The sequence below is a fragment of the Mercenaria mercenaria genome, chromosome 1 (genome assembly GCF_021730395.1).
Source record: "Mercenaria mercenaria strain notata chromosome 1, MADL_Memer_1, whole genome shotgun sequence".
Taxonomy (NCBI): Eukaryota; Metazoa; Mollusca; class Bivalvia; order Venerida; family Veneridae; genus Mercenaria; species Mercenaria mercenaria.
Window position 1 is genome coordinate 69,838,866 of NC_069361.1, and position 21,265 is coordinate 69,860,130.

The 21,265-nt window shown below is 34.3% G+C and overlaps 2 protein-coding genes across 5 annotated transcripts in view; both read left to right on the forward strand.

The window, feature by feature from the left end:
* LOC123534519 (carnosine synthase 1-like) overlaps positions 1 to 21,265 on the forward strand; it is an 83,018-nt gene that overhangs the window by 3,905 nt on the left and 57,848 nt on the right. For 2 of the 4 annotated variants that reach the window (XM_045316830.2, XM_045316808.2), the window contains exons 2-3: positions 5,365 to 6,046; positions 8,038 to 8,348. The gene's annotated coding sequence lies outside the window, so the exon portion shown is untranslated. Of the gene's footprint in view, positions 1 to 5,364; positions 6,047 to 8,037; positions 8,349 to 15,978; positions 16,118 to 18,757; positions 18,905 to 21,265 lie in introns of those variants that run through there. The other 2 variants (XM_045316816.2, XM_045316823.2) reach the window with 2 other exon arrangements.
* Positions 16,066 to 18,576, forward strand: LOC128559893 (uncharacterized). Its single transcript, XM_053552909.1, has 3 exons — positions 16,066 to 16,131; positions 16,833 to 16,912; positions 17,091 to 18,576. Exons 1-3 carry the CDS (start codon positions 16,066 to 16,068, stop codon positions 18,574 to 18,576), a joined length of 1,632 nt encoding a protein of 543 aa, XP_053408884.1.

Sequence of the window (21,265 nt, forward strand, 5' to 3'; positions counted from 1 at the left end):
CACTCATTTGATGATCAACAATTAAGATCAGATTAAGTTTCATATATACATGCTTTTTGAAAACTTTGTTTTATGCTGAAAGGCTTATCTAACTGGATACCTGGCCTTGTTGTTAGTGACATACATTGAATCCCACCAGGATTGTATTAATTCTTTAATCTATTATTTAGGATTTCAGTAATTAATGGTGTGTAAAAGATAAAACGAAAATGTTTATTCCCATCCCAAAGAGCAAGTATTTCAATTTATTTTTAAGTATATATATTGTTCAAATTTCTTCTTTTTAGAATACCACATGCATTTATATTCCTTGTACTATTTGTCATTCTTTCAGACAATTAGTCTATACGGACATTTGACATAGGGATAGACACCAGCACTTGAGATGCCTTGTGTTTAAAAGCCGTCTTCTTAGAATACCACACTTGTTTTACTATTTGTCATAGTTAAAGACAATTAGTCCATACGGACTTTTGAAATAGGGACAGGACACCAGCACTTGAGATGCATTGTGTTTAAACGCCTTTACTTCCAGTTAATGATCACGAATTCTTCGAAAGAAGAAATCTAAATTTAGTGGATTGTTCTCGATCATTTAAAGTCATCTGAGATGATTGTTTTCACTTGAACGGAACAAGGGACTTCTAAATAACGTATTGGCTCTTGAGACATCGCATGTTGTAAAATATTTTAATATCTTATTTCCTGATATAAAGATGCAGAAGAATTTTCGGAAGTAAACTAGTTAAATACTTATTAAAAGTCTAATGTGTAATTGTTGCTGACACCACTTGATTATTTATAATATCATTTACTTTTGTTTAAACTGTTACGCCCTGAAATATATTTTTATAATACCGATCATTTCGTTTTTCAATCATTTGAAACTATCTTAGCGATGTCTGTATCTTGATGGCCAATGGAATGCCTAATGGCCAAACATTTGGAATGTGAAATGTTTTCTACAGGCAACAAGTTATCTACATGTACAATGTATATATGAAGAGATTTTACATACTTTGTTATTTTACTCTGACATCATTCTGTGATAGCATATTGCATCAATAATAAATCACACGTTATCCTTATTTTAGACCATTAGTATACTTCTTACTATCGTGGCTGAAACCGACTTCTTACCAATCAACCAAACTTTGAAGGACATCTGCCAAAGTACTGTGTTAAGAGGCGGTAGGGTATGGCATTTCAAAAGCGCTGCCTTTCTAATTTAGAACAGTTTTCCAGATTTATTGCATACAAAATATAAATAAGGACTTCCTTTTGTTTGTTAATCAATTATGAAGCAACAAAGAAAGAAAACATCATGATGACCCTGTATCGCTCATCTGAGTATATTGAACCACATGTTTCAAACTGATTCTAAAATATTAGAAAGTAGGTCACATTTATGGTCAATGAAAGACAGTTTAAAGATTGGTGTGCAAAACTGTACACAAGCAAAAGTTTACGCATGGACACACGGGCGATGTAGACCTACTGACCTAGTTTTTGACCGCAGTTGACCCAGTTTCGAATTTGACCCAGATATCATCAAGATAGATATTCAGACCAACTTTCATACAGATCACATGAAAAATATCGCCTCTAGAGAGGTCACAAGGTTTTTCTATTATTTGATCCACTGACCTAGTTTTTGAAGGCACGTGACCTCGTTTTGAACTTGAACTAGATATCATCAAAGTGAACGTTCTGACCAATTTTCATAAAGATCTATTGAGTATGGATTCTAGAGAAGTCACAAGGTTTTTCTATTTTTAGACCTATTGACCTAGTTTTTGATCGCACGCGACCCAGTTTCAAAAGAAATGACTTACGCATGACGTCACAAGATGTTATAGTACCATTACACCAAGCTATTCAAGTAAAGCAAGAGTTTTGTCCCTTTATATGGCTATTTTTAGAGTAAAAATGTTTGGAAAAAATACCGTATTTGTTCAAAATTTACTACGAGCGCACCTTAGAACAATTTTCTTTCATGTATTATTCACCGTGTTTTTGTAATCCTCAACACATCCAAAAACTAAAATTGTTCTCCCCTGCGCTCGTATCGTACTTTGCTGATAAAGGGCATGAAAACATCTAAAAATGTACAAAATCTGTGTTGATGACATGAAACTAGACCATGGATCATGACTTTTAACGCAAAACTAATACATTTTATTTTCAAAAAATGTAAGATTAAGCCTTTTTCTTTCAAATAATCCATATCGAGATGCATTTTTACTTTCTTTTTCTTCGAAATTTGGGGCTAAAATTGTGCCTTATGATACATGTTCCTTTACACTGATGCATGAATTTTAATTAACTGAACCGAGAATAATAATTTACACAAACACTTAGAAAAACATTTTTCTAACTAGAAAAATCTCACTGAAGTGAATCCTAGACTTAAACTTAATAAAATGTGCATGCCTTAAATTTGGCATAAATCAAGAATAAGTATATCAAACAGTGTATTGTGTGTATTGTAAACCTTCCAAGAATGGATCCATGTAAATTTTGTGATGTCATCATGAACGTTTCACAATCACGTCATTCAGTGCTATTGTATGTGTGGTAAAAGTAGAGACAACCATATTCAAGGAAATTTGTTAAGATTACATAATCTGTTTAGAAAAAAGCTTAATTCTGATATCAGGTCAATGACGTTTGTTTTATGACTGTGACCTTGACCTCTGAGTTAGGGATAAGGGTGTTGCATCACACCCTATGGGAAACATTTGTACCAAGTAATATTACAAAGTTATTGAAAGCAAAAAAACTTTTGAATTCCATCTTTGACATTGAACATGAAATAGGTTCTGTTTAATTAAAATGACAAGTCGTCTGATTATCGTAATATTGTTATCCCTTGATGGACGGCAGAGCTGTCGACCGGGCACGAAACCGATCCTGTTCATGCCATGTTAGCATTATACTGCCAAGTGTGATCTTGGCCATTTAAAGTTAGGAGTTTGAAAGATGTGCATGACACATTGTCTTATTATTGAGTAATTTGTGCCAAGTAATATTGAAATCCCATGATGAATGAAATATGGACAAGGCGGACGGACCTGAAAACGAAATGACGGTCGAAAAAAGCGCAATCATATAGTTCCCTAAGCTGGGTTTGATCAGTCTGCGAGTAATAACATCTTCAGTCTGCTAACTATATTACTGCTGAGAAAAAATTAAAATATTAGTTTCATGACATAAAATTTGAGGGCAAAAAATGACCCCACACTTAAGTGGCAGGGGCCAGTTTCGTATGTTGGTTAATGTTTTATGCGCTGATACCAGTGCGGAGAAAAAGTGATAATAAATTCTTTTTTGACAAATTCCAGGGAAGTGTTGAGCGAATATATTGTATATTCTTAGCACTTTATCGTGTGACATTTTAAGCGTGATAAATCCGTTGTTTCTATGATGATGATGATGAAAACGAGTAAAACACCGGTTCAGGGCACCTTGTCCTACCGGTACCATATTATTCACAAATGACTGACCTAAACAGACGTATATCGTATAAGTTCTTTCTTCTGTGGGCTTAATATACAGATTTTTTTTTCAAAAAATGTGGTGGTATTAAATTTCAGCGTACCTTACTTTTGTGGTGTCTGTCTTCTCACGTTGATGGGATCTATTTCTGCGGTTCTGTATTCACCGATTGTTTCATTAATTTTAAACCGGCTTGTATTTTCTGCGAATTTCAAATATGCAGTCTTATTGTCTTGTGCATAAATTGCAGAAGATTAATTTCTCAAGCGCCTAGAGAATTGTTGCAGGTTATTTTATACACTTAACAAAATTCCTAATTGGTCAGTTTATATTATATTACTATTTCGTTATTAATGTATGTATTTACACGAAATTTCACATACCGACATTTGAATAGATACTGCAGTTGATTATTGATTTATTTTTCGCCGACTCACGACCAGCGTAACCGCATTAGGCGTTTTAACCAATATTGCATATTTTGCACATGCAGAGCATGCACACCAATATGCACTTGTTAGTGAACATATTTTTGGCATTACTGACGAAAGTCCTACTAGAAAAAAAAACACATTTTATTGTGAAATTGACACAAGGGCAACGCGCCCGGGCTGTAGGAATTTTACAACAAAACTCAAAATCGGTCATTTCAATGAATTGTCCTTGGGTTAAATTTTGCCAAAAGAGCGCGGATGATAGATAATCAACGATTGAAGGTTCTTGTAAACGGAAATAAGGTTAAAAATGGAAATAACCATCAAAGTAACAGCTATAAACAAATTGTATCAAAATTCTTTTGAAATTGCAAAAATAATTACACACGTGTCGTAAATGTGTCCCGGCTAGCAATATTTTGACAGCTTGATCGTGTTGCTTTTGTGTCAATTTCACCATGATATGTGTTTTTCTAAGAGGACTTTCGTCAGTAATGCCAAAAGTGTAAACGAATACGTGCATGTTGGTGCACATGCCCTGCACGTGCAAAAAATGCAATGTTAGTCAAAACGCCTAATGCGGTTACTTTGGCTGTGAGTCGCCAAAAATAAATCAATAACTAGCTGCAGTACCTATTCAAATGTCGGTATGTGAAATTTCGTGTGAATACATGCATTATCAACAAAATAGTAATAAAATATAAACTGACCAAATAAATTAGAAATTTTGTTGAGTGTACATACGGTCATGCAAAACAGACACGAAAAAGTAGACTAGCCACTAGACTGATAATAACTATATTTCTATATTTTTCCCCTTTTTGACAAATTCAATTTCATAGAGACAAAAGCGAGTCTATTTTAAAGATTTTCACACAGGACTGATGTTGAAATTATGATATTGGACATAGGATATAGACTGGCTCAGTTCACTACATTCAATCATAAAAATGTAAAAAGATATATCATAGTCTATGAGCTAGTCTAACGAAAAAGGTACATATACGATATTTTTAACGCATGAATATTTGTGGCCAGACGTAAATAATCTTGGGAAAAAAGTGCCTCAAAACCGTTTTTTTTTCACAAATTTGAGCTAAATCTGGATGGATGGATGAATGACAGTTTCCATTCCGTTTAATTTCCTGTGGATTAGATTATCAGTTCCCTGTCCAAGCTCTTTAACCTATTTCTAAGACTTGTAGGTTCATAGTCTTCACCTTTTGTGTTTTGCATGACATGATAAAGTTAGCTACATATTTATCCAAAACATCAACAAGCAACGTGTACATAGGCTTATTTTCCATTTAATTTGTAAAATTCTTTTAAACCTCTTGACATCAAATATTGTCTTTTGTATGGTAGATTTGTTTTTCTAGCTGGTGTACATCACTTGAATCATAATGTTCAAATTCTTTACTATTAATTTCAGTTGATGTGGCTGATCCATGACTAGCAGCGCCTTCGGGAACTTATACGTCACCTGAAATCAGGGAAGGTTGAGCTTTAGAGTCAACTATATGTGCTGATAGGACCACAGAATCAATCATAGATCTTTCTTGACTCTTAGAAGAACAGGACATTTCATTATTTTGATTGAAAACTGGGATTGCTTCCCTACTGTCAGATAAAAGTCTTGCATCAAAAACCAAACTTTGTCTCAAATTTTACAAAGGAAATTTCTCCCATATACTGAGAAGTTTAGTGCTGATCTCCATCATTTCATCCCATATAACTCTGAATGAAACAGGTTCAATTTTGTCTAACATTTTGACTTTGTGTAACTTTGCAGACTTCTTAAAATTTACTGAGATCCTTTTATCATTTTCATATGTGTTAGGCCAAAAGTTGATAAACAAAATAATTACAGAACTTGGTCATGTCGGCTCAAAGTCAAGATCACAACTCAGGGTCTGTTTTAAAGCGATGGAAATTTCAAAATACATAATCTAGGTAATTGACGTATCAGATTAATTCCCTTGCTTGTGGTGTGATGCGAAACAATATCACCGATCCCGAAATTGACACAAAGTCGAAAAGTCGAACAGTAACTTATTTCACTGCACATGCTTCCAGAAAATTGGGAGCCCGTATTGACAATCGGCAACTGCAAGGTGATTTCTTATTTTTCTTATGTCATTTTTTGCATTCCCCGTCTGATACAGAAAAATATATATTCGTGTAAGCGTTAGTGACAACCTACGAAATCCAAAGTATCATTCAAGAATATGTAAATGCACAGAACTTTCTATCTATCTTAACGGGTTCACTATTTTTAAGGAAACATGATTTCGTTCTAGATAACAATGGTAAATTTACATCAATTTACTTTTGTTGTTGGATTGAACGTCACACCGTTATAATTATAAGTCATAGTGTGACTTTCCTTCTTTTGATGGTGGCGGAAGACCCAAGGTGCCACTCCGTACATTATTCCATCACGGGCGGGCATTTGAAAAAAACCAGAGGCAGCTGGATGCCTTCCTCACATAAAAAAATGAACGCCCCGAGCAAAGCTCTATTCTCATTAGTGAGGGTCAAGTCATTCGAAGTCAACGACATTAACCACTCAGCCATGGAGGCTCCACATAAATGTACAGAATCATAATTTCAACGTTACGTTTCATTTAAGGTTTTTAACTCCCTGGGGTCGAAATGCGACTATAGGCGTTATATTTTCTACCACTGTAGCGTCGATATGCGACTATATGCGCGTTATCAGGACTCCCCAGGACGGCGATTGACGAGTATAGTCACGGCACCGAGATCATGATGATTGCGATAAGTACTTGTTAATTTTTGATAATCTTGACAAAAGCAAAATTACTTTGCATACTGGGTATTATTTCTTTGATGTAATAATTACTAGTTGTGCTAATAATTAGTTCCCTTGTTTAAATAAATGTCTGTAACTATGCGGTAATATAAATGAAATAAAAAGACGACCTCCGCTGTGTTTCGTTCATATTGTATTTCAAAAGAGTAAAATAATGTCGTCGGCCAGAGATCTTTTTTAAAATGAAGAAAATATTTATTTATTATCATGCTGATTCTGAAATATCAGTTCCGTCGGATGATGATTCCGACGATGCGATTCCATTAAATGAATGGTCGGAAAATGTTTTAAAAGGCTGAAATATTGGTACACTTACATCACATACGATACAAATGGATAAAAATAACACAACAAAGCATGTTTCATCAAATACAAAAAAGTATATGTAAATAAACGCATGTTTGTAAATTTAATAATTATTCAAAGATGGATGTAAATATTACAACTTAACTGTCTCAGCGCGTGACATACAACATTTGTGTACATGTTTAGAATTAGATTATACATCAAAATAAATCACTGATATTCACACAAAAACGGGTGTAAATTTATGTAAATGCTGATGTAAATATTCAGTGTTAATGATGCATTTCTATTTATTGGGATTTAGTGTTCAAATAGCTATTAAACGCAGTAGGTGTGTTAAAATTGTGAATACTTTGAAGTGAAAATTTTGTTCTATTTGGATATGAGCTAAGGACGAAATTGGATATAAAACTATTTGTTCAAACTTCGAATATTTTGTAAGTATATTTAAATTTTACACCCAAGTTAATAATGTTTCCCTGCATGATTTCAACTGACTGTATGCTAGTGATAAGATTAGATAATGTTCTTCGACGTCAGGTGGTAATTCTTATCCCGCCGCAGCAGGTATGTTACGATATCGGCCCCAGGGAGTTAAACACGAACAATGCTCTTAAAATGAAATGGTGATACGCATTTCCCAGAGCTTACATTTTGTATGTAGGCTACAAAACGTTGAAGTTAATCTCTTGCGTGTAGATGTAATCAGAACTACTAAAAGTAAATATGCTAAGATTGTAAAATAAAAAAGAAATAAAGAAAGTCTAGTAGCCAAACTGATATTGTTTATTACTTCGATTCTCTTGATCAGTTTGTTTTGCATTTCACTAACATATTGGATATGCTGTTTTTCGTTAACTATGTTTTCACTTGCTTCTAACACTTTATGTATTCAGGTAGAATATTATGCATTTTAATTTTATTTTATGTCAGTTTCATTACTACCTGTTATCTATTTTTCAGCATCTATCTCATAACAAGCGTTGCTGATAAGTGCAGCATATCGTGGATCTTTGGTTAGAAAGTCTCTTGCTAATATATTTACATTTGAAACAAAAGCTGGATTTCGTTGTCAATTCTTTCATTATTCTGTCCGTTTGTTACGTTAATAGACACAATTAACCTCAGAGCGTTTCATGCCAAGTGTGACACATATTTTGTGAATTTGAAAATTGCTCCAATTTTTACCCATACGAGTCACCTCGGAGAACAGTAACGTGAATTGCAAAATTGCAAAGATCTCTCTTCAAGTGGAATCACAAAGGAGAACAAAGGTATGTATAACATATATTATTAGAATTGATACAATGGCGTTAAGCCTTCCAAATGATTTCAGAAATGTTAGTGATTGTTCGTGTCTTTTGGTCTTCCATTCAACGACAGCAGGAACAAATCGAGGGCAAAAGTGAAATGCATATCGCTTATCTCACACTAACAATATTTTAACATAGCACCGTGCAGTAAATATGGGAACTTTTGACAGCGACATTGGCTTCGTTGTTGTTGGTGGGTTATCTAATGAAAGGTGATTGTTATTTCTTTTTAACTAACACTACCATTTTATTTTTACTAAAGAACGTCTGCCTTATATTATCAGAAGTTTCTGTAACGGCAGATTCCGCAAGGTAAATGCAATACCGCACGCCTCTGTCAATATGCAAATTAGGTAATTTGTAAACATAAGGTGCGTGTCATAAAAAGTTAATTTATAGGTTAAAATGGTTGCATAAAAACCTTATATTTTATGCATCTAATTTGTTTGTTTGTTTATTTTGTGTTTAACGCCGTTTTTCGACAGTATTTCAGTCATGTAACGGCGAGCAGTTTATCTAACAAACGTTCAGGTTTCTGTCCCATAGCGAGTAAGATATGGCACAAGTTAAAGCATAGCAAAAGTTCCTTGTATGGCACATCTATATCAATATATAATGATCATCTTGTAACATTTTGGTTGCAATGTCTGTTTTAAATATGTGGAACCCTAGGATAGGACGCAATGACAAGATCATTCTACCTTATTGACATTCCGTATCACCCGTTTAAGCGCCCCGGGGGAGGGGGTGATACATTTTGCACCAAGGGGGCGTTTATTTCTGCACCAAAATACAAAAAAAAAACACTAAAATTTTGAAAAAGATCTATGTTGTTTTCTATGCCTGAAAAATGTCAAGTCCGCTATTTCCACAGTATGTACGCTAACATAAGTTGTTAAATCCAACAACAAAGTAAATCCGTTACCACTTTCAGTTGAGTAAATACGGCAATTAAGAAACACTGGCTGTACACACTGACCCGATTTAAACTCGGTCCAAAAATGTCTTTGTGTTACTGGTAAAGTGTTTTGAGAAGTTTATAGAGATGATAGCAGACTATGACAGTAGGGGACATTAAAAGTGAATAGTGGACATTTTCCGGAACTTGTTTTTTAATTAACATGTAAAATGGATATTTCACGGAAGTGTTTGATTTTAATCAGTTACTTTTTGCCTGACTTCTTCACCCCTTCAAAGCTGGTAAGTCATTTTTGTGCTAGATATATGGTGGGATCCTAATGTACTAGTGATTTGATGCGCTAACAGGTTACGACCTCGCACACAACAAACTTAGTGGTCATTGATCAAGTAATTCACGGCTGTAATTACTTTAGGGTATCCCAAATCCTACAAGAGGAGGAGACACGCTATATCTGCCCTGGAACCTTCTTTATAATCATTTTAAAAAAGGGAGGTAAAAATGTCTTGACAATTTTTTTTCTTTAAATTTAAATTTATCTACAAAGTAATGTTTCATATGATTTAAACATGGATAACATATCACTAGCATTGACAAACAACCATTTGGTATTGACAAATATACAAAGTTTACCACAAAATACTCTTATTTTCAAAATACATACTAAAATGGGAGATAATCAGATTTTATTGTATGTTTAATTTCAAAACTGCGTGTGAAAAGATGTTTCTTATGAAGAAAGCATGAAACTTTGTATTTAAGTATAATTAAGTATACTGGATCAGAAATGGGCTACATATACGATTTGTTGGCTTGAATAGACCAAAACATGAGGATCCAAAGGGAAACTATCTTTCATTTATTTCAATTAAATATATTTAGAACAATTTCAAAAATGTTAATTCATTACCTTAACCAATTATAACCCGTGAAACAAAATTTATACAATTAGATTTTATTCGCATTCAATATACATGACTCAAGAAAAATAATACGAGGTCCTTCAAAGGAAAATTGTTAAAATTGTTAAAATCACATTTTTAAGGTCAAATTATTATTTCATTCGTTACAATATCATATTATTGAACTTAACATAAGTAAAGAAACAGAATTCGTGGATCTTATATATAAAATATCAAAAAAGTAAAAATATTCACATGTTTAGGTCCATGAGGTATCTGGATTTATTAGGGCAATAGATTTATATAAAAAAGAGTGGCCTTTCAATGGACCTTTTTTTATGTTACATAACAGTATATGAAATAATCACGTTTTCAAATCAAATGACTCATCCCAATACCCATAAAACAAAAGAAACTTATATTTACACCCATTCAATAGATATCTCAGAGTTGTAATAGGTTTTCCAGTACTTCTCAAATGCGTTTGTTTGACAAATTTATATTTACATGAATGTGTTATTGCATAGGCATTTGATAGGTTCTATGAAGATTACATAGTAATGAAAGTCAAGTGTCATAACTGTTCATTCCAGATTCAACAGAATTAAGCAATGCAAGAATCACAATTAAAGTATACAGAAACTAGATAGAAAACTGGCGCGGAAAAAAAATTATGGTAGTCGCAAGTGGCGCATTCAAAAAGTTCTCCTACATTGCTTTGTAGAGCTTTTTTCCTTCCTTTTTACATTTTTTTCGGAAATCACATAATAGATCTATGCTTGACATAGAGGAAGCATTTTCGCAATACTAGGATAGCAAGACAGATTTGTTATGGAAATGTAGGTCATACAATTTTGGGTATCATCTTAGTTGATATTGTAGTTGGTTTGTTTGAATGAAGTACATGAGCCCCAATTTTCTTTTGATGTTTTTTTCATCACTGACAATATTCTTTAAAAATGTAAAAATGTAAGCTACAGACATTTAAAACGGGTCCTGATCTGTGCTGTAGCCATTTGAAATTTGTCAATTTTATCTAGAATAAAGAAGGCCAGCTATTTAGTATGTTCATACCTTAATGACTCTTCGCAAACATGGCTTCGTTCCATGTGCACCGCCGTATGAACACATCAGCGGATTTCTCTAAAAAAAAATTTGTACTTTTAGCATGTGTAAATGTTGAGTTCTGCTCAACCCGGGGCTAGAGGGCGTAGACGGTAGCATGCATTTTAACTACCGTCCATGAACAGACTCAATTAAACCGAACCTGCAACATTTTCGTTTTTGTTGTGTTGAGCGACCTGTGGAGTTTCCACTTTTTCTATTTTCGTATATAAATATTAGAAATGTGAACATCATGTAATTTAGATGTTTTCATGCTGTCCATTTCCTTTTGGAACTAGAATAGTATCTGGCACCATTTACTGACTTACAGCTTGATACCTTTGTTTATAACATGACTTGTATTGTTCTAAAAGTTTGAAGTCACAACATATGGTGCACTAACTGGTATGCGTGCGACATGGTACACATTTGTTTGCCGCAGATGGGTACACATTTGTTTGCCGCAGATGCATAAAAACAAAACCACAAGTGGATAATCTTACGAGGAACACACTGGTATTTTCTATAGTAAAACAGTTTGCTAGTTGTAAGCTGTAGCTTCGTTTGGCTGTTCCAAACAGTTCTGGTGCATGCTGACTAATTCCGCAGCAAGCCGTCATTTTGGCATAAAAACAAAGACAAAAATCTAACAGGAAAAGACACGTCCAAGAACGTAGACTTAAAGATAAGTAAACATTCTTTATAATGCATTATCTTGTGATACTGTCTCAATACGTTTGCAAGGCATAGGATATCTTTACTTATGGTTATGCCGTTTTAAAAGATTCAAGAAGCACACATGACAGCTGGAAGGATAGGTTGTTCTACCTTGCAAAGTAATATCAAAACGAAGCCAGAGAATATATTTTCTTAAGCAATTAGACATAATGAAAGCAACCCACTGAGAGATGTTCACGTATGTAGCAAAATTAAATAACATTATATCAAGCAGGTTGTAGACAGGCATTTATAGCATACATTGACATTGCTAATCCTGTCAAATGGAAATGGTCAAGAAAACTGGTACTTGGGTTTAATTATGCAATATGCTTCATAATTAAGTTGGAGGAAACTCATCAATGTAACTACAATAATACATACAAAGTCAGATATAAATGCATCAAGCCAATCCTGTGTACTAAGACATTTTGAAGACATGTGTGCTAGAGAGTAAAATACTGGCAAATTACAGTTTTAGTTAAATATTGAAAGGGTTGTTTCGCATAAAATTAAAGCTTGTTTGTTTAGGGTAACCTGGTCGTAACTTTTCTTTCAGCTTTTGTAAGTTTATCAGATACATGATATTATTATACGGGCCTAAGACAGAAAAAACACTATTTTGTTATTTATCAAAAGGCTTAATATGCAAGATAACTGTAAAAAATAGGAGTGATGTCCCTTGGGAGTGTGTATGCAAAATTATCAGCTCTCAAAAAAACAGTAATTTATGGTGATTTTTGAAAGTTTTGGAATTAAGACCTTGTGTCTAGTGATAAAGGAATAATTTCTGGAACTTTTGGTATAAGAAAACCTGTGTTTTAGTGAAAGGAATAATGAATAAAAGCATGTAAAAAACTTCTGTTTTGAAAAGGTCAGTGATGGGTGACCAGTGGTCAAGTGTATTGGATTTATAAGGCTATAAGTAGACTATAAATAGCTGTGGATTATATCAGGTACATACATATAGATTTACTGGATTATATACATGAAGTTTTAGTTATCTGATAAACAGAGCCTGCATTTGCCATATGTCATTAAAAACTGAGGTAAAAACTTGTTAAAATGGCAGATAGTGAAAACAGAAAACCAAAAAGAAACCACAGTGAACTGAGTAGTTTGAGTGAGTCTGACACCAGCATAAATACAACACCTACAAAACAACCACAAAAGAAACCAAACACACATCAAAATGAATTGAAACAAGAAGACAATGCAATGAAAGATATATACAAACAGTTGAAAGAAATAAATGAAAAACTGACGAACGTTATGACAAAAAATGATCCAACATTAAAAACATTAATCAAAGACAACATCAAACAAATGAAAGATGAGCTGTTGGAATCAGTGATAAAACGTATAGAGATTTTAGAGAAAGAAAACTTTGATAAGGATAAAGAGAACGAGCAATTAAAGATAGATATGAAAAAAAATGCAACAAAACATGGACACATTAAAAGCTGAACAAGTGAAACTGAGAAATGACATGATATACAGTGAGCGCAAAACCGACGAGTTTCTTAATAATCACGAACAGTACAGTCGAATAAACAACATACGTATCACCGGTATACCTGAGGAAAAATTCCCCAAAATCATATATAAAAATATAGAAAACGACACTGAAAATGATGAAAAAAGAAATGAAACTGAAAATAGAGGAACAGATGAAAAAGCAAAAACTTATGCAAAAGCCGCGCAAAAGTCTGCTGATGAAAATAAAAAAGCTGATGAACTTGTACATGAAAACGCGGAACAGACCACCGACATCGTTATCAAGAAGATCAACTCGCATATTCCAGGGATTAAATTAAAACGAGAGGACATATGTATTAGCCATCGGATGCCGGGCAAACCGCCCAAGTCAGGTGATAGGCCTAGGTCTATTATTGTCCAATTCATGTCCAGGCTGACCAAAGACAAAATAATGAGAAATCGCCCACTGTTCCCGAAAGCAATTTCCATTATGGATGACATGACATCCCAAAATTACCAAGCATTCCAATCAGTTAAATACAAAAAACCAGATCTTGTGAAGTCTGCTTGGTTCAGGAATGGGAAGATATTCTACAAGAACCACTTTGACATTGTACAACAAGTACAGTACAAAAATTTTGGATGGTGGTTAAGTGCACCCTGGCCAGAACGCCGAGCGAATGCCTCTGGCTCTGGAAGATACTAACTGTGTAAATCAGAACATGAACTGATCATGACATGAACTGTGTATTTTGTATAAACTTATTAAACTATTTAATATACCTACATGTGAAAATATTTCTAAGTGCTATACCGACTATATGAAAAGAGAAATTTATGTGGAAACAAACAAAAAGTGAAAAGTATTTTATTAAATTGTGCATATATGAACTATAACATAAACATATACTATTAAATGTTCCATGACACGAGTTATGTGTCAACAAGCATATAACAATGATATATTTTTATGAGACTAAAACATAATTTATACTGCTCATATTCATGAAACTATTGTATTAATATGTAGACATTATATTTTGAAAAAGGTACAAATATGATACTTTTTATAATGTTATAACATTATATTTTGAAAAGGGTACAGATATGATACTTTTTTACAATGTAATAACATTTATTGTCTAAGACTGAAATTCTGTCCTGCATATTTATAGGTTTGGATTTTATAAAAAGACAAGTCTGTAAAAAGTTTCAATGCATAGCACCATTTAAAAATGAAACAGTCCTGTAAACAAGTCTTTTCTTTCGCTTTTCGCATTTTTAACTAAAAAAGACTAGTTTTACATACAGGAATTATAAATTTATTCTTCGACCAATTCCTTCGTTTGTTTTTTCTTTGCTTGGTAACTGAATTAAAGGGCAAAACGTGGATCTTTCGTAATCTGACATCCCTTGATTTTGAGGTATGTCAACTGTCAAAATATTGAGGGCAGTAATGTTTACAGAATAACACAATCGCTCTAAAAGTATATGACCTACGTTTATGCACCACTGATAAATTATTCTTCCAACACACCACTACTTTTAACATTGAATTAAATAGAAAACAGGGATGTTCATTCATTTTATACCTAGCTTCTTTTTGTTTCTGTTTGTCTCTTCTTTTTTTTTTTTTGTACTGCGTAATATTGAATTACACGTAGTATTTTTGTTTTGAGAAATTAGTTTGATAAAAGGTAGCACAGTGTCCAGTATTGTATTTTTTTTCCAATGCTACTACTAGCCCTATGACGCATCTCAGCTAAAAAAATACATGTGGTATTTACGGTTAAATCTGTTTTTTATTGACAAACTAAACTCGCTTTAAATATTTAAAATCATGTTCATATGATAAATTGTAAATGATCATAAGTATTCTGTATGCGACAAAATACAAAAAAAACATGGGTATATACCTTTAACAGGTGAAATGAGAATCACCAGTGCATTACTGTTCATGTTCAAAATAGACTATTTTTAGCACAAGGTCAGTTATAAATGAATATTTGGTAGCTAATTATAGATCTGGAAAACCTAAAAAAGTAAGATAATTTAATTTTAAGTATGTAATAAGTATTGGTAGTTGAACTGTCTCTACATGCTTTTTGTGTTAGAAAACATATTTATTCATGAAGTGTTTTTACTCATTCAAATGATATTGAACTAGATCTATCTGTATATACATGTAGATAGAGACAGCAGTCTCGAATCGGCACTATGTAACATAGTATCCGGAAGATATTAACTAGGTATTTGAGGGTGTGGTTCCATAAACGGTCAGAACGGCATGGCAGTGTGGCCACCTGTTTATTAGTACGCTTCCGTGTTGGTCAGTAACTACTTTTGTCTTTCAACTGCCCAGATCTTGAAGTACTGAATAAGCAGTCAGGGGAGTTACTTAAACAAGTGATCACAAAAATCACTTAACCAAGTGATTATTTGCGGCTGATAACTAAATCTCAAGTCATCCCAAATTCGCTCATCAAACGTGACTATTTTTGAATTCCGCGCTATTTTGCGTCATCAAAGTATCGTGAGAATTAACGAGAGTAGAAACATGGCGGAGAGAAGTGGCACTTCGGAGAAATCGAAGGAAATCATAGCAAAAAGTGAGTATTTTTCGGTATTTTTAGCGATTTTCATTGACATTTTTCAAATGCTTCTGAAGTTTTGAGCCAACTGGTAGAGGTTTTCCCAGTGAGTTCAATGTTTTAACTTTGCAAAAATGGAAAGAAAATTCACTGCGCGCGGGGTAAAAACCCTTACGCGCAGTGGCTTGAAAATCTTAGGGTCAGTTTGAAAAAAATACTTGTTCGAGTGATTTTATCATCAGAATTGATCTCGATGACGCATGTGAGTGATTTAGTTTTAAATAAATTTTTTTAAAGGGAGATGACTACAGATAGCTTGCTGTTATCCCCGTTGAAGGGTTCGGATGATCGAACTTTGCCCATATACTGTTTGCTGCTATTTCGCTATTTTCGTGTTACATCCGGTGTCGCGCGCGGTATTTTGTTTTCGTGACCTCAACGAGTTGCAGCGCCACCTACAGTAAACATACGTGACCTAGTTTTCACGCCGGTTATTTTTCTGGACAAAACTGCAAGATGAATCGCCTTTGGGTAAATGTTTCATAAAAAACAATGAAATTATATCAAAATAACACTATATCTTCCAATAACCTCATTGATTGTGTTGTATTTACTCCATATTTTTGGTTGAAATTTGCGTGCGTCTGCTGTCAAAAACTGTTGACATGATTTTCAAAAACCTATACCATACCATATCCTTAAATTAAAAAGTATTTTTTTTTTTATTTTCTAGGGCAAACGCTCTTCAAGAGATAGAAAGCCTTACGACAGGGAAAATCTGAAAAGAGCTTTTGATGCAACTTTGTCAGGCATGTCAGTCTATAGAGCGTCAAAAGTATACTGTGTACCTGAATCCACTTTAAGAGACAGAACCAGAAATAATGTAACTCTTGACTGTAAGATGGGCCCTGAAACACTGTTCAGTAAGACTGAGCTAAGAGGTTAAGGCTAAAGATGGTTTAAGTACTGTTTGGTTCTATGCATTCTTAAGAAGGCATCCTGATCTGAAAAATGTGCAGCCCCAGAAGCTAGACTTATCAAGGCCAAGGGCCAAAGGTGCATCTCAAGAAAAGATTGATAATTATTTCAATGAACTTAGGGGTATTTTGAGTGACAATGGTCTTCTTAATCACCCAGAAAGAATCTTTAATATAGATGAAACTGGTATCAGCACACAGCATACACCACCAAATATTGTATGTGGTAGGGAGACGAAACCGCAAGCAGTGACATCCCCTAAATCATCTAATGTAACAATAATAGGTGGAGCAAATGCGCTGGGTAACTTTGTACCGCCCTTCTATGTATTTCCGGGCAAACGCTGGAATGAGAAGTTCATTGAAGGCGCACCACAAGGCGCAGATGGTGCAATGTCAGACAGCGGGTGGTCAAATTCAGAAATTTTTGAAACGTATGTCATAGAACATCTTGCAAAGCACGCTTCTCTGAATACTTCTATTGATACACCTGCAACCTTGATCCTTTATGATGGTCATAGGTCCCACATATCATTGACACTGACAGAATGGGCTAAGAAGCGAAATGTTGTACTGTTCGTATTGCCGCCACATACGAGTCACCTTACCCAACCCCTTGATGTTGGTGTATTCGGACCGTTGAAGTCCTATTACTATTCAGAATGCCAGCAATACCTACAGAAGAATCCTGGTATTTCTATTACCAAATATGAAGTGGCTCATTTAACTTCCAGACCCTACTTGAAAGCATTTTGTCCGGAAAATATCATATCTGCATTTAGAAAGTCTGGTATTTATCCGTTTGACGACAGATGTATTTCAGTGGAGGATGCTGCACCTGCATCTATATATCCAAAAGATCAGTCAGCAACTTGTGCTGTAAACGATGAAGTCGAAGCACCAGAAGTTATCAGAGAACCTGAAAATTCTGGTGATAACCGTGAGTCTAACTCTTCACAGTCGGCTGCAAAAGGTGTACCATTACATGTATCTTCGTCTTTTTTTGACAGTAAAACTATCACATCAGTTAAACAAAGGCCAAAGAAGCATTTTAAGCCACCATACATTTGTGGAAATTTGTCTAATGAAACAAATATGGGTATTCTTCAGAATCAGACCTCTTCAAGGAAGAACAAGCCAGTCAACGAAACTAAGAAAAGTACAAAATGCAAAAATGATGGCCAATCAAAGGTTAAGAAACAAAAATCTCCACAACCAAGTACATCTGGTACATCAAAATCTGGAGGTCCAATCAACCTTGAGACACCAATTTTTACTGATGAGAGTGATTCTGACTTTGAAGTCGATGATGGTGATAAGTGTTGTGTATGTAATATGTTGTCTCCAACTGAATTAAAAGGATGCACCAGTATTACATTTGTGAAATGGGGCAAATGTGATTTTTGCCCACACTGGGTCCATTTGAAGTACTGCACTGCAGTAAAGGTACTTAGAAGGGCATCTATTTTTAGATGTCCTCATTGTACCCTTGAGGAATAAAATATAAAAAAAACTGGTGTATGAATGTTTGTGTGAATGAACATGTTACTGTTTGTTATTTTTCACATTGGATGATTCAAAAGTGTGCTAGAGGAACTTGTTTAAAAAAATTCAGTGTTGATTTGTTCGTTGCTCATAAACATAGTAAACAGTATGGTAGAGGATTTGGTACCGCGACAATACAATTAACTCCCTTGGCACAAATGAAGGTCACCGACCTTGAAACACAATGGCGCAATATGTCAATCAGCTAAATAAATCAGTTTTTTGAAAATGAAAAACATATACTAGACTTAGAGGAATAAATTGAAAACAAAATAAAATAAAGGTAAGTTTTTCTTTTATTCGATTTTTCATTTGTTTTGTTAGTACCGCGAAAATAGATGCAAACAGGCTAACTTATCTTATAAGTTACCTGATTATGCCCTTTTCCTGTATCTTCGTGCGCCCTACGTATTCCCCCATTTAAATCCCAAAGTTAGGCAAAATACATTCAAAAATGTATATATGATATTAAAGATAAACCTTTTATCTTTATCATGCAAACTTTTTTGTTTGGATATCCTAAACAGTCATTGTGAAATCTCAAGATGTTTCCACCATGTGAGCAACCAGAGTCATGGCTGCCATTTTCCTATATCATCGTGCCACGTGCGTTATTTGGGTCGCTTATGTCATTCAAGCATGGAAATTTTCCCCTTCGATGAAATTAGGTTAGGAGAATTGGCAATGACCTTGGAATGAAACTTTCATAAGTTTTGGAAATGAAAATTTGGATATTTTAAAAATAATTGCATTGTACTTGGTTTCTTTGTAAGAAACTACACATTTTTAATGATAGATATTTAATTAATGTGGATTAAAGGCAAACTACATGTTTTTTATGCATTTTGCCTTCTTTGTTTACGAAAATACCATGTGCTTATTATGTTAACACAATTTAGTGACGTCAGAGCTTTTGCAAGAACTAGGAGCGCGTGTAAATGACAGAGGCACGAAGATATAGGAAGGCACGAAGATACAGGAATTGGGGATATTATTTTTTTTTAAATATGAAATTGTGATATAGTTCAATATTGTGTAGCGGTTCTCGTATCGGGTGGCCTCGTTAGCTCAATTGGTAGAGCGTTGGCACAATAAGCCGAAGGTCCGAGGTTCGAATCCCGGTCGTGGCTGCACATTTTTCCTGAGACTGTTGTAAACATTTGGGGGCTCGTCCAGGATGCTCACCCTTGCATGCAGGGCGAAGCAGTTTGGCTGGGGTGTGCATCTGAATTCGGTTAACAGTCTGCGGCAAACACTGGCAATAAGAGGGGAGGTGTGTAGCGGTTCTCGTATCGAGTGGCCTCGGTAGCTCAATTGGTAGAGCATTGGCATGGTGAGCCGAAGGTCTGAGGTTCGAATCCCGGTCAAGGCTGCACATTTTTCCTGAGACTGTTACAATAGAGATGTTGGCTTCAGCTTCTGTTGCTCATTGAAACTTAGTAGAAATTTTGTGTAATATTAAGTTTTCATTATCGAATTCAGTACAAAGAGATAATAAAAATAAAATAATTTTATAGCTCTTTGATCAGTATTAGAGCTAGTATGGTGGTGGAACATAATAGAAAATTTATTTTCAGGGCATTCAGTAAATAGACAGACAAATCATGAATTGAAAGATTTTCAGTATATGAATTAAATCTGTTGACATTTCAATTTAACTTAAAACTGCTGCATAACAAATTATGTGCTATACCAGTATTGCATGCTCAAATGAAGTTGATTTGTGATTTTCAGCCAATATGGAATACGGATGACTTTGAATTATTTGAAAATATGAAAAGATTAAAGTGATCGAATTTATAATCTATGTATACAATTTGTGAAAGATTTCACTTTAAGCTGAGGTTTCGAGTTCATCTGCAACTTGTTTGTGATAATCTGTAATCCTTGTTGAGTGGACATCGCCTCCTGATAATTAGTTTAAGCCCCAGTCGGGGTGAAACCAAAGAGGATTTTCTCAAACCTTAAGCAGAAAATGCAAGTAATAGCTGGTAGGTACTGGTTAGTAAAAAAAAAGAATCAGCCATCTAAAAATTAAATGTGAATGGAATTGAAATGTGTTTCAGTTAAATGTATAAAGTAAATTATATAAGTTTGATGCAATAGTTGACTAGTAATTTAAGCTTGATGAAATATATGTGACTAGTTATGCTGCAAGTTATGTTGCTCTACAAAGATTCATTATGTGCAAATGCAGAGGTTGTAAGAATTCTTTCTTGCATTTTGTATTCGGCAAGAAAAAATAAGGTTGGACAGATAACCAAAACCATGATAACTGCTGTTGTTTTTTTTTTTTTTTCAAAAAAATATAGATTTCATATAAAGCTTTTCTGCATATTGCCAGCTACTCATTATATCACTCATTTAACTGATTAAGTCAACTAAGTTGATCATCTATTTAGCTGATTTAATTTTGATGATAACGAATACCGTAGCTCAAAGGTCAAGGTCACACTTAAACATTAAAGGATAGTGCATTGATGGGCGTGTCCGGTCCATATCTTTGTCATCGATGGTTGGATTTTCAAATAACTTGGCATGAATGTGTACCACAGTAAGACAATGTGTCGTGCGCAAGACCCAGGCCCGTAGCTCAAAGGTCAAGGTCACACTTAGACATTAAAGGATAGTGCATTGATGGGCG

What these genes read in the sequence shown, in the direction of transcription:
- LOC128559893 (XM_053552909.1), top strand. Translation starts at nt 16,066, where the DNA reads ATGGCGGAGAGAAGTGGCACTTCGGAGAAATCGAAGGAAATCATAGCA. An exon ending in CAAAAAGTGAGTATTTTTCG is followed by an intron (nt 16,132 to 16,832) that starts GTATTTTTAGCG and finishes TTTATTTTCTAG; the next exon opens with GGCAAACGCTCTTCAAGAGA. An exon ending in GATGCAACTTTGTCAGGCAT is followed by an intron (nt 16,913 to 17,090) that starts GTCAGTCTATAG and finishes TGCATTCTTAAG; the next exon opens with AAGGCATCCTGATCTGAAAA.